This window comes from Peromyscus leucopus, chromosome 14 (assembly GCF_004664715.2).
Source record: "Peromyscus leucopus breed LL Stock chromosome 14, UCI_PerLeu_2.1, whole genome shotgun sequence".
Lineage (NCBI taxonomy): Eukaryota > Metazoa > Chordata > Mammalia > Rodentia > Cricetidae > Peromyscus > Peromyscus leucopus.
The window spans coordinates 56,244,425-56,257,927 of NC_051075.1; the positions used below are offsets into that span (position 1 = coordinate 56,244,425).

Here is a 13,503-nt window from a genome sequence, read left to right on the forward strand (position 1 = left end):
ACAGGGGCTGGATTTCTATTTGTGCTGAGCACTGTGGACCTGAGCTAAGTATGTACTCTGTTATTATGTCCATGATTCATATCAAGCATTGAGACACAGAGAGGCTATGCATCTTGCTCAAGGTAACACAGGCATCAGGTGTCATATCTGGGATTTGTCTGGCTGTGGAGTCCATGTTGGCAGCTGCTACCTCATACGCCTCTGTATTTTATGTGGGACCCTGGAGGCTGCCCTGTGGTATGCCCAATCCATGCTCACAGCCTGCCTCATCCCTTTACTTTTCCATCTTAAATTGCTTAGATTCATGTTTTTTTACTCTATTAGCATGAAATTGCCTTGCAGGACTTGAACTGCTTTTTAAAAAATTTATCCTTGTATCTGGAACATGAGTATTTCATGGTTTAAAAAAGATAACTAAAGGGAAAAAAACCCTTTCCCTCAGCTTACCTACACCCCTCTCAAAGAGTGGAGTTTAAAACAAAAACACAGTGAGAGGCACCAGACTGTCAAAGACAACCATCTTCTCTCTCATCTATGGTTTATGTAGTCTTAGATTACATTTGGCTTTCTGGCAGCCACAAAAAGATGTATATATCACACACACACACACACACACACACACACACACACACACACACACACACGAGTGAGACATTGGGTCAATTTCATTCCGGAATTCTTGTTGAATACATAGCTAGAAATCATAAGTTTTGTTCTTGTTATGTTGGAGGATCAAGTTGTAAAACCTTCCATTATCACCCTTAGAACTTGTTTGATTAGATGCAGGCTGTAGAGTAAGCCTACCGTGATCCCTTGGGATCTCCGCAGTTTCATCCATACACTCTCAGTGCCAGTTCAGAGACCAGAGGGTTCCTTCCTGTTCATCTAAGCACTTGAGGAAAATGCAGAGTGGGCATGACCTGCTCTCCTACCTCAGCCTGCCTCTCAAGAGGGTCCCACTTTCTTTGCTTTCTGCTCTTTAGTCAGTGACAAGTCTTAGTCAATCTCACCTTCTTCATCCTGTGAGAGGCTTGTCCAGAAGATTGGCTTCTGGCCCGATGTTATTCTGGCATATCTGTCCTGCAATCGATTAGTGTTCCTGACAATAATGGAAGTTGGCCCAGTATTAATGATTTTTATTCACATGTATGTGTCTGTGTGAGTGTGGGTCTGTGGGGCAATTGAGGAGGCCAGGAGAGGGTGTCAGATTCCCTAGAGCTGGAATTATGGGCATTGTGAACCATCTGAATTGAGTACTGGGAACCAAACTGTGTCTACTGGAAGAGCAAGAAGTGCTCTTAACCAGTCAGTCATCTGTCCATTCACCACTTCTTATTTTTTTATGGGAATTATTTTTATTTTTTATTTTTTTAAGTAAAAAGAATGTTAAAGTTCAAGGTTAAAGGAAAAGTTTCTTTTCTTTTTCTATGTCTGTCACCTTTTCCAGTGTTGAAACACACCTTTTCTGTAAATCCACTTGACAGATGGGAGTTGAGATCCTCAGGGACTCTTGTCCTTTCCCTGATCTGAAGGGGAAGCAGAGACACTTCTAAAATGGGGGAACTTTGTGTGTGTGTGTGTGTGTGTGTGTGTGTGTGTGTGTGTGTCTAGAAGCAGTTTGACAGGTAGACATGACAGTAGAAGGTGGAGTGGCTTTCTTAACATGACAAATTGTGAAAGGGAGGACCAGCATGTGAATGGACTGAGAGACACAGGGACATCTGCAAGGTCTGGTGAATGAATATTGGTTCATAGTTTCCTAGAGGAGAGACTGGCTTTATCTTGTGAAATGTGAGTAAGGAGTCCCAGCCTACAAACAGAAACCAGCAGTAACTTTCTTTAAAACCCTTTACACACACACACACACACACACAAAAAAATAAAACAAACCTCTTCTCTAGGTGACATAGGAAAGTGGCTAGATTATCATGTAGTATGTGTGAGGCAGTATACTATGTGTTTTTTTTTATTGAAATATACAGAAAGATACATGCGTCAGAAGGTGGTACTCAGTCTATGAGTTTGCACACAGTAAACACCTGCAGCATCACTCAGATTCTGAAACGAATTCCACTACCTCTTCTGCCCTTTTCTCATAAGTAACCACTGATGTTCAATAACATAGAATAAATATTTTTGCTTCTTTTCTGTTTTGGTATAAACAAAACATGTACAGTACATTCTCTTCCATGTCTTATGCTTGTTTCAACATTATGCTTGTGAGATTCATCCATGCTGTGTCTAGAAATGAAGACTAGTCACCTTCAAATTTCGACACCATTTTGCCTGTATAAATTAAAATTTATATGTACTCTCTGCTGCAGATGGAAGTTTGGTGATCTTCTACTATGGAGAATAAGGCTATGAACAGTCTCACATATCTTTAGACATACTAAGCATTTCTGTTGGTACCTACTTAGTAGGGGCATGAAGTCATGAGTATCTAAAAATGTTTAGCTTTATATGTTTTATTGTTTATATGTTTATAAACATAAATGTTTATATGTTTTATTTATGAGGATTTATAAATGTTCAACTATGACAGACCTATAATCACAGTTTTTTCATCATTATGTATATACACAGTTTTACAATTGATAGAGTTCAAAATTAAATTATTGGGTAAGTATTATCAACCCCTTACCTCTTTTGGAAGCACTTAAAGGTGTTGCCCAATGTTAAGTGCCTATGATCATGTGAATCTGGGTCTAGGTATAGCTCTGCCTGACTCAAAAGTCCATGTTCTCCATTTTTCTTTATTCTACTTTCAGATCTTAGACAGAATTTGTGCCTTGACCCTCATTGCCTGCAGCAGGGCCTTACTTGTGTATTAAGGTAGACAGAGTGTCAGGGGGTGGTGGTGGTGGTTGTGATTTAATTGAAGGAGTTAGTTTCTGAGACTATTGAGTAAGAACAAACCTCCACCTACCTTCAGAGTGAGAGAAGAAGCATGCCTTTGCCCAAGATTATGGGTGATGGGGATCCAAAGCTTTGTTTCTGGGAGAGGACATGATGTGAGTCTCAAGTCACAGAGAGTTCCTTCAGATACAGATGGGGCAGTGTGAGAGGGGAGCTTTTGATAGCCCAGTATTACTAGAATAGTATTTATCAGGACTCTTGGTCTTGCCTCCACTCAAACTTGTTTAAATAAAAATTAAGTTCAGTTTATGTGAAGAAAGTCCTAGGATCCACTCCTCTTTAGGCTTCATTGGATCTAGATTTTAAAAAAATGCCATTAGAAATCTGTCTTTATGCCTCTTTTGGCTCTTACCTTTTTTTTGTTGTCTTCATCCATAGACAAGATTATCTTTAATAATAAGAGTGGTATTTGTCACTAAGTATTGACTTTGAGAATAACAAGGTAGAAAGACTAAGAGAGTCATGTCCCAAATAATTCCATTTAAAGTTTCAGCATTAACTCTAATTTGACTCAGTTTGGATGGCAGACTTATCTCTAACCCATTTACTGTGACCAAGAGATTGGAATGCCCTAATGAGCTAGCCTGGATTGTGTGATCTGAGATTAAGGTGAATTTCATATGAATGACACAAACTGGGATTGGTGGTAAAAAATCTTTCACCTCTGGAATGAGAGATGTAGTGAGTGAGGATCAAAGCCAACATAAAGCCCTTAAAGAACCTCTACAGTCCTGGTGAGGGGTCTAAGAAGCAGTTAAGAAGGTTCTAGACTCTATAGGAAAGTTTGAAAGCCCCACCTGGGCATTGTAAGGCTGGTTAGAGGATGAACATCATCATGCCATTCCAACCAGACAGTAGACAACTTCCTGTCTCTTGAGTCTGTTTCAAGCTAAACCCCCATGGTCATTGGAAAAGGCAAGGAGTGGGTGGGGAGGGCAAATGGCAGCCAGATCTTCTAAACCATGCTTGTGGCAAATGGCCCACATGCCAGAGTTGTGTGAGGTCTCCCTTGCATCCTAAGCAGCCGGAATATGAGACATTTGCAAAGATGTTCACCCAACATAAAAACTGTGCTGTTCAATAATTATGTAAATTAGCTGGCAATTAGATAATGTCACTCACTTTCCCTCTCTTGCTTGGTTCCCACACAACAGATAAGTGTTTGGAGCTTCAGTATCATCCTCAACCTTCCTTATGGGCTCTGGAGCCAACCAGCCAGTCCCCAGCTGCCTATGGTGACCTGTGGCTCAGGAGTGGGTGGCCATTGGCTGACTGGGTGAAGAAGGTTCTCTGTTGTCCTTTGTCCCATTTCTTGAGGGAATGGGATTTCATCAGAGGCATGTTCTGCTTGATGGATGAAGAAAGCTAAAAGAAAATTGCTGGCAGCAGTTGGCTGGAGGCTTTGGATACCTCATGTGAGGTCATATATAGCTTTTGGACATTTGGGGAAATTTTCAAAGGTCATGGTAATGTCCCTAGTTCAAGAGCTTTAGGAGATAATGCTGACGGTCAATGTTGTATCATCTTGATGGAGTGGTTTAGTGGTATCATTCCCGCCTTAGACCTGCCTGGTACCTACGAGAATGAAAGCTTGGCTTCTCTCAGTCAGCCCTTTAGATTCCTCCTGATGCACAGTTTAGGGATGTTGGTATCTCCAATGCTAATCTGATTGAGAGGGAAGGACAAGAGTCTGAAGGTAAAGGCTCATCTATATAGATTACTGTGGTCACCACAAAGCAGGATGGGTAAATTCACACAATGCTCTTTCATTGGTGTGTGTGCTTGGACATTGTAGTTCTTCATTTATTCATGGGTTTCAACAGACAATTAGGCAGGTATTGATTTATCTTCCAGGACCACTTGGGCTGGCATCTTGAAAAGCTGAGGGAGTACTCAGCAATGATGTCCTTGTTTGTATACAGTGGGGCCATGTTGAAGCCTCTGTATGGAATAGAAGTCAAAGGACCTTATAGTGGCTCTTGAATTCTGTTCTACGGTTCACTCTTTGTATAGACATTTCACCACTCCTGTTCTATGACAACATCCTAATGTCCTGTGGTAGGCACTGCGGTCAAGCAGTTGCTTTTCCCCGTCCCTAGGGTGTTGCCACAACAAACAATCTGGTTCTAGTATGATTGACGTCTCCAAAGTACACTTGTCCTCCACCAGTCTGTGATGCTTTTGAGTATGGAAGAGTGTCTTATGTTACTCTGATCCAGTGGAGTGGTACCTGGAATGAGTTAGAGTTAGGTAGACTGGCGTTTCCTCTCTCTTGGAGGATGCTGCCTTTTGACTTGGTTATCATATCTCACTCAACACATTGATCATATTCTTAGAGACTGTTAAGTCTCCTCCAGTCTTTACTTCCTGTTACCCACCTTTGGCTTCATATCTCCCACCCACTCCACTCCAATGCCTGTACCAGACTCAAGACTTGTACATTGACTATTATTCTTGAATATTCTTCCTGGATATTTACATGGCTAAATTTCATCTTGTCATGGACAAGATGTTTGTATTATTGGCATATAGCTGTGGTGTGAGTGTAGTTGACTTTGTGGTACCAAAATGACATTAACCAGTACACACAAAAAGAAACCCTGAACTTTTGGTAGTAGGCATACACCCCTACAAGTCAGCATCAGTATATTCCAATGTCCACATTCTAATTGGCTATCCCTTGAGCCCATGGGGATACCCATGACACACTCCAGGAAATACTGCTTGGGTAAAACCCTTTCATGGTACCAAGACTATTGTGATGATGGATTTGATCAGGCTCTTGTGGATACAGGTTGCTTGTTTGTGTAGAACAGGAGTTTGCCCCTGCTTAAAGGGATAGCATCTTCCTCTTTGGTGATGTCCTCCTTGTAAACAGAGTGAACTGCAATGCTCTAATGGAGACGATTGTGAACCACTGTGAACTATCAACTGTGACAAGGAGTAAGCCACAACTTGCACAGCCCTTGGAAATTACGCTGACTGCTTTATCTGAACAGAAAAATCACTAGCTTGGTTAGGTAGATCAGCAGCTTCCTTCAGGAACCAGGGCTCAAGCTCAGTGGATATTGCTGCCTTCCTAGTCAATCTAGTGTCACTCTGTCTGTGACACTTCTTAGCTACTCATAAATCTTCTCAATACTGTGCATATATACATTGCCCTCTTCTCTCTCTCTCTCCCTCCCACCCCCCTCTCTTTTTTACACACACACACACACACACACACACACACACACACACACACACACACACACACACACACACACTTCTCGTCTACCCATTCCTTTTCATTTTGGAAGTAAAAAAAAAAAAAAAAAACAAAAAAACAACCTAGAATATATTGACCACTTACTATGTACAAAGCCTATGCTGGGACCACACTACACGAATCTCACTAATTTTTCTCTCAATCTTGGAAAGGGGCTATTATTTTGTCTACTTTTTAAATTGTTAAGTAGAAATGGAAATAGGCTAGGAATATTGTTTTGCATTTCATGTACAGGAATTAGAATCCAAACTCAGTCTTTCAACTTTTTTTAATATTAAAGTTTTTATTTTAGAAGGTTTCCCTAATATTTGGTTAGAGATGGAGACTGTTTTGCCTACTCATTCACTTCTCCTGGTTTTTATGTATATTTCTTTCTAAAATTTAAGGTCTTAGACCTCGTCTACTTAAGCAATGGATTATAAAATTGAAAAAGAAAAAATCTTTTTAATATATAAATAAATGAACATTACATATGGGTATTTGAATGTTTTAAAATGTTAATGTTTCAATTTTGGCTATTTGCAAAAAATGTGCTGATACGGCTTTGGGGACTTTCCATGATGTTTTGCATTTTACATCTGGAAAATCTAAGTGTGTCATTAGAAGCTGGGCTCAGGATCTTGCCCGGCCATGGGAGAACTGACTGGACCCTTGTCCTGTGTGAAGTACCTAGCGTTGAAGTATCTAGAATTGCCTGGCTGGCACGCATGCACGCACACTCCACCAATCTTCATGCCGTGGGATGTAATCATTGGTGCTTGGCCCTAATCTTAATCTCTTTTCTCCCTTCCCCCACAGGTCTTCTCTCTGGAGTCCTGCGAGCTGTGTGTGCTATGGGCAGCATTGCCTCCGGTCAGCACCATGAAGCCTGAATCCGCCTCTGCTCTGCTCTGGGCCCTACTTGGCCTGAGTTCTCAGTTGCTTGTCGTTCCCCTCCCCGGGGCCTGCTTCTGCTAGACGGTAGAATCTTAGCACTGTTCCTGGGCTTGGACCTACCATTCACCCGGCTCACTTCACTGTTTCCTCCTCCTCCATTGCGGCCTGGGGCTCTAGCCCCGTCCTTGGTCTCCCTGGCTAGGACATTTGCCAGGAGGGGCACATTTCTGAAGGCTTGTTCCTACCCTGGGCTCCTTCTCCTCCTTGAATCAAGGCCTCCGGATCCACGCGGATAGCTGAGATCTTTTCTTGGAGCAAGAGAATTCTTCCTCACCCCGCCCCTGGTTTGTCCCACCCAACATCCCCTGTCTGTTTCTTCTGCCTCTTCTGGATTTCTTGCCTGTGTGCCTATCTAGGCCTGTGTTGTTCCTTCTCCTCCTTCCTCAACCTCCTAATATTCCTGCGTGTTCTCTTCTTCTTGTGTGTTCTCTGTGAACCACGTTGTCTTCTCTCTTCCATCACCAAAGCCTACCCCTGCCTCCCGCCCCCAGGGCTGTTCCCTGGCCTGTCTATTCCCCTGTGCTCTGGCCCAGCAGCCACAATGAGCTTTACCCTCCCCTCCGTTTTCTTCACCCTAAAGGTGAGCATCTTTCTGGGCTCCCTCGTTGGGCTCTGCCTGGGTCTGGAGTTCATGGGCCTCCCCAACCAGTGGGCCCGCTACCTGCGCTGGGATGCTAGCACGCGCAGTGACCTGAGCTTCCAGTTCAAGACCAACGTGTCCACAGGGCTGCTCCTGTATTTGGATGATGGTGGTGTCTGTGACTTCCTCTGCCTCTCCCTGGTGGATGGCCGAGTTCAGCTCCGCTTTAGCATGGACTGCGCCGAGACCGCTGTGTTGTCCAACAAGCAGGTGAACGACAGCAGCTGGCACTTCCTCATGGTGAGCCGTGACCGCCTACGCACTGGGCTGGTGATTGACGGCGAGGGCCAGTCTGGGGAGCTCCAGCCTCAGCGGCCCTACATGGATGTGGTCAGTGACTTGTTCCTCGGTGGCGTCCCTGCTGACATCCGGCCTTCTGCCCTGACCCTCGATGGAGTACAGAACATGCCCGGCTTTAAGGGATTAATGCTGGATCTCAAGTACGGCAACTCAGAGCCTCGGCTTCTGGGAGCCAGGGTGTCCAGTTAGAAGCAGAGGGACCCTGTGGCGAGCGTCCCTGTGAAAATGGTGGGATCTGTTTCCTCCTGGATGGCCATCCCACTTGTGACTGTTCCACCACCGGCTATGGTGGCACACTCTGCTCCGAAGGTAAGAGTCCTCCCTCCCCCCCCCCAACTCCTTCTCCCTGCTATAGATCCTTTTGTTGAGTGCCTGGGTAAAGGCAGGAGGGGGCGGGATTGAAACCAGTTCTATGTGCAAGTGCAGCTTCAGCTATATGACTGGGCCTCCTCCTCCAAGGAAGTGGTAGAAACTCGTCTCCTTGCTCTCAATGGAAAAGGCACTGGATCTCAGCAGGAAGAGAGTACAGGCTACTCAACCGTGCACTCTGACTCAACTCCAAGGGCTAGGTGGAGTAGACTGCAGAGTGTGTATACAGCTCAGCTGGATTAGCACTGAAGGAGAAGCAAGAGAGGGATTGCAAGCAAGGGGGCTGTCTCTGCCACTCCTGACCCTTGGAGACTTAGACCCCATCTTCTTCTTCTTCTTCCTTAGCTTAAGCAATGCCCTGCAGAGAATGGAGGCAGATGGTCTATAGGGTCCATGCTTGGCCCTGTTACAATTAATTCAGTCTTGTTATGCCACCCCTTGGCCCATGAGAGGCAGCTGAAAGGGCGTCAAGGAATCTTTGGAGAGCCACCTGTCCTTGTCCTAGCAATGAGGTTATTTTATGAGGCTGCTCTCTAGAAATGGCTTCCTTTCCTGAGTGCTGCATATACTGAGATACGTGTGGATGGGCACAGGGCTGGACTGGAGCCTTGCCCAGTGGAATCCCCCAAACTACACTGGAAAACTGCCTACATCCAACTACCACTTGAGACAGGGAGTAAGGGATGGAGAGAAGGAGGGAAGAAGAGAAGAGAGTGAAGGAGAGAGGGAGGGAGAGAGAGGGAGGGAGAGAGGGAGGGAGAGAGGGAGATGGAGGGAGGGAGATGAGATAGATAGATAGATAGATAGATAGATAGATAGATAGAAACATTTTCTTGCAAAGAACTTAAGTTGCCCCAACCTTTCCACATTAACTTCCTAACTTCCATTGGGTGTTCCATGTGAGGAAGTACTTTAATATGACAAACAAACACAAATAACATATAAATTCCTGCCCCCCTGCACTCACTATAGGCTTAGATTTGGGAAAGAGAAATCATTGAGGTGATCAAGGATGTGAGAACTGAGGAGACAGGTGTGTATCTCAAGAGGGTAGAATGTAGAGGACACAAAATGAGTTACATTCTGATTCTTTTTGAGATGTTTTGTGTTGTCAACCCATTGGGCCTCTCCATGGAGGTGGTGCCATTCTTTAAGGAAGATCAGTGGTTCTCAACCCCATCTGAACATTGAAATCACCTTGGAGGAACTGAGAAACTTTCAAGCCATACACAGGCTTATTATACCAGCATCTCTTGGGGGAAGGGAATCCCAGCAACTCTATTTTTAATATTCCAACTTCTCATATGATCCCAACGTACAGTCAAGGTGAAGAATTCCCTGGTACAGGGTCAAAGAGGTCAGAGTGATGTTGGAAACCAGAGTCTCTCTTAGGGTTCTTGGTCTCATTAATAAAAGAATTGAAGAATGGACTCAAATGGAAGCTTGAGGGAAATTTTATTAGGTTAACAAACAAAATAAACAAACAAACAAACGGTAGACAGCTGTAAACCTCAGCAGCTTCCCAGGGGCAGAGAGAAGGAAATAATCCTTGCCCTTTGAGATAATCTGGCATGGAAGTCAACCACATAGTAAACAGGCAGCCACATGGTGGTAGGGAGTGGAGTTTTCAAGAAAGAATAAAGAAGTCCCAAGTGCCAGGGAAAGCATGACTAGGATCTGAAATCAAAAGACAGAAGAGAAGAAAAGGTAGCGGTGCCTGTCGAAGGACTCAGAAAGGTTCACAGACCCAGCTGAACCTTGTAGTGGCCCCAGGGGACTGCTCTAGGAGGTGAGGCTGCTAGGAAGGAAGATTATCTCATGAAAGAAATCATTATTCCAGCTCTGTTTTCGAGTGTCTTAAGGTGAGCCTGCCTTCCCAGAGTGGTCCTGCCTCTCTGAGGGGTGGTCTCTTAGTCAGATCACTGACCTGCCCAACTGGAATATTAGGTCTCAACCCAGGCCAGGTATTTCATTCTCTTGTTCAGGAGGAAATAGCTTTCCCTTAATGGGCTGTTGCAACTGTGTCAAGAGGGTAGGGCCAGGTAAGTATCTTGTTCCTCCCTCTGTTCAGGTAAGGGAATATATTGGGATTTGTTTCTAACATTGTATTTGTGGGTGTTCCTTTTGGGAATTGTCCATCCTTTATAAAGCCGGTTATGTTTGATATAAACGTTATGTACTATGAGATATGTTAAGATATCTTTTAAAAGTCAAACTAAGTTTATTTCACAGGTGGAACATGTTGGAGATGGACATGTTGGGAACTGGGTAGGAGGCTCCATTGCAGGTTGTGCATGGACTACTGTGAAAATAATACCCTGTTGTTCTGTCCTTTACCAGGCTAGGTTGTACATTTCCCTTCTTGTGACTAGACCTTAGGAAAAGGAGATGCTGGACACATACATTATCTCTTTAGGCCCACAGACATATCCAACCCACAGTCCTCAGACCACTTGCTTCACCAGACAGCTCTGAAGAGCGTTCAGCACATCTTTAGATGACATATCATGTTGTAGTGTTAAAAGGTGGGGCACCCTTGTAGGCTTTGATTTTTCCTCATTGAAAATTAGTGGAGAAGAGGACTGGAGTTAACACATAAAACATGCTGTTGGAATGCAGTTATTAAAGGCTTCTTACGAGCAGGTGCCTTCGGAGCTGACTGACGCTCCAGAGCTTCGTGACTTGGGAGAACGTTCTGCCTGAAGAAGATGCTGACAGGATCACTTGTTTTCTCCTTTGCGCAGAGGATCTGTTCTGCTCTCAGCGCTTGCATTGAAAGCTGGCATTCTTCCTTTTGAGGGACCAGGGTGTCTGCAAGTGTGTTGTTAACTTGCTGATTATCTCTGATTGCGTGTGTGTGTGTGTGTGTGTGTGTGTGTGTGTGTATGTGTGTGTGTGTGTGTGTGTGTGTATGTTTCAAAAGAACTCATTTCCTCCAGGCAGGTTTGGATCAGCACTTTCAGCAGGAAGAATATATATGTATGTATGTATATATGTGTATATATATATATATGTGTATATATTTGTATATATATGTATGTGTGTATATTATATATATACCATATATATGTATGTGTGTAAATTTTCTTTTCTCTTTTTATTTATTTTTGTATGTGTGTTATTATTTTCTCAGTGGGATTTCTTCAGATTGAATGCAGTTGATTTCTAAGGCTTAAATGCAACATGCATATTTTAATAATTGTTCTTTCTGTGAGGTTCAGGGTTCAGATTTCTTCTTCTGTACAGAAAGGAGCAGAGCAGACAGACTCTGTGATAACTCACAGCTGGCTAGCCTGAAAACAGAATGACCCCAAAGTTTTGGTGAAAATGGTTATTGAGAGGTAAAAGAATTTACCATGGATACCATGAAGCCTGCTGATCCCAGTAATTGTCATCATGTCTGATCAGTCACAAAATTGCAATTACAAAATATCCGTTGCCTCCACACATTGTTAAGTTTTGTAGAGTAAGCATAAACACTTTCTTGCCTGTAAAATATGGAGTGGGAAAAGTCAGAGCAGTTTCTAAGCGTCAAGCAGATATACATATAACATGATAAATAGCCTAAACAAATGCCTGCCATTTCCCTAAAGACAGTGTGAAGGGGGCAGTGGACATGTAGCCACACCTCTTTCCTCAATAGATCACACGTACCACAGAAGAGAAATCGGGGTACTTTCCCACGTTAGTGGGGCCTATGTATCAAGCACCCAGTTGTCTCAGTTTGTGGGATGGAACCTTTCATTTGAGTGTATGAGGGTCTGTTTTGTACTTTACCTGTTCTGAGACCAGGGGCAGCTGGGTAGGTTCCTGCAGCTTCCCGTGGTCTACTTGGGGCCTGTTGGAGACGGCCTTTGTAGTCCATTAGTTTGTAGCATACCTGCAGTGTTGCTGTTTGCTTGACCTCTCTGGCTCTACATGCCTCAATGGCTCCAAAATGTGTCTGTACTGCACCCCAGAAAGAATACACAGATGCACCAATCTCTTTATGTGTTTTTAACTGTTCTGATTCCATGTGAGAACAGGGGAAGACAACAGAGATAGCTGATGTGGGGGACCTGGGTCCAAGGGTAAGAGGTAGTGGACACACTGTCTTCTCTTTCAGGTGAAGGATTGTGAACTCTGGCTGCAAACTGACTTCTGAACTCAGGAAAGCTTCAGCCTGCAGCTCATGTTCTCACTGATAGTCACACCAAGCATTATGGCACACAACGACCGCGTAGAGAAGAGGTTTCAGGTTCTTACTTCTAGGTATTATGTTTATAAACAAGGTGCTTTGATTGCCAACCAGTAAGTGATCATGAGGACAGAGGAAGGGCAGATAAGACAAAGCAGTTTTCAAACGATGAATGTGATTTGGAATTTAGTGAGGGCATGGTCCAGCACTCTCACTGGCCCTTTTGTCTAGTTCAGTCCTATGATGAAATTTAGTGAGCAGAAAGTGAATAGGTGTGCCCAGCTTCCTCTAGGGACAAGTCCCATCATAGGCTATGGAAAATTTGTCATTACCTCAAAATGAGTTGAGATGATTATTTTTGAAGTATTCTTAGTTATGAAAGTACATGCACTGAATTTCTCAGCAAGCTCATAGTTGTGAAGCATCGATTCACTGCCAAGGCATATAAAGCTTAGTCCCAGTTTCCCTGAAGACTTCATTTAACATGAAGTCAGCCTGCTTCAGGGAGGATGGAGCCAGGGAACAATGGAGAAGGTTTGGACTGACCTGTTCTCCGGAATGAATCTCATGATATGGGCCTATCTATGTCACATATCATTTGGCTGACTGGCAGTTGGCTTGACTGATGTCTCATCACCGCTGTGTGGTCTTTGTGTGCCTTCCAGAAAGCCAATGTCAATGACTTTTCTTTTTTTCCGAGAATTGTACCAATTTTTCTCCCAACTCTCAAAACAAGAGAATGGCATCCACCCAGAGGAGACTGCTTACCCCTAAGCATTCTTGAAGTTCTCAGCACACTGTTAAGGTACCAGGGATGCCCCGGTTGGAACTTCCTGTTGGAGTAAAACATGGCCCTCTCCCTTCCTTTTCCCGAGTGTATACTCCGTTGCAATT

General features: G+C 43.8%; 1 protein-coding gene across 1 annotated transcript in view; it reads left to right on the top strand.

Annotated features, from left to right (window-relative positions):
• Nrxn3 (neurexin 3) overlaps positions 1 to 13,503 on the top strand; it is a 1,620,870-nt gene that overhangs the window by 62,487 nt on the left and 1,544,880 nt on the right. Inside the window, 2 exon segments of the mRNA XM_037210977.1 lie at positions 6,986 to 8,226; positions 8,229 to 8,372. Of these exon segments, the coding sequence (XP_037066872.1) occupies positions 7,665 to 8,226; positions 8,229 to 8,372 (706 nt within the window). The 5' untranslated portion in view covers positions 6,986 to 7,664.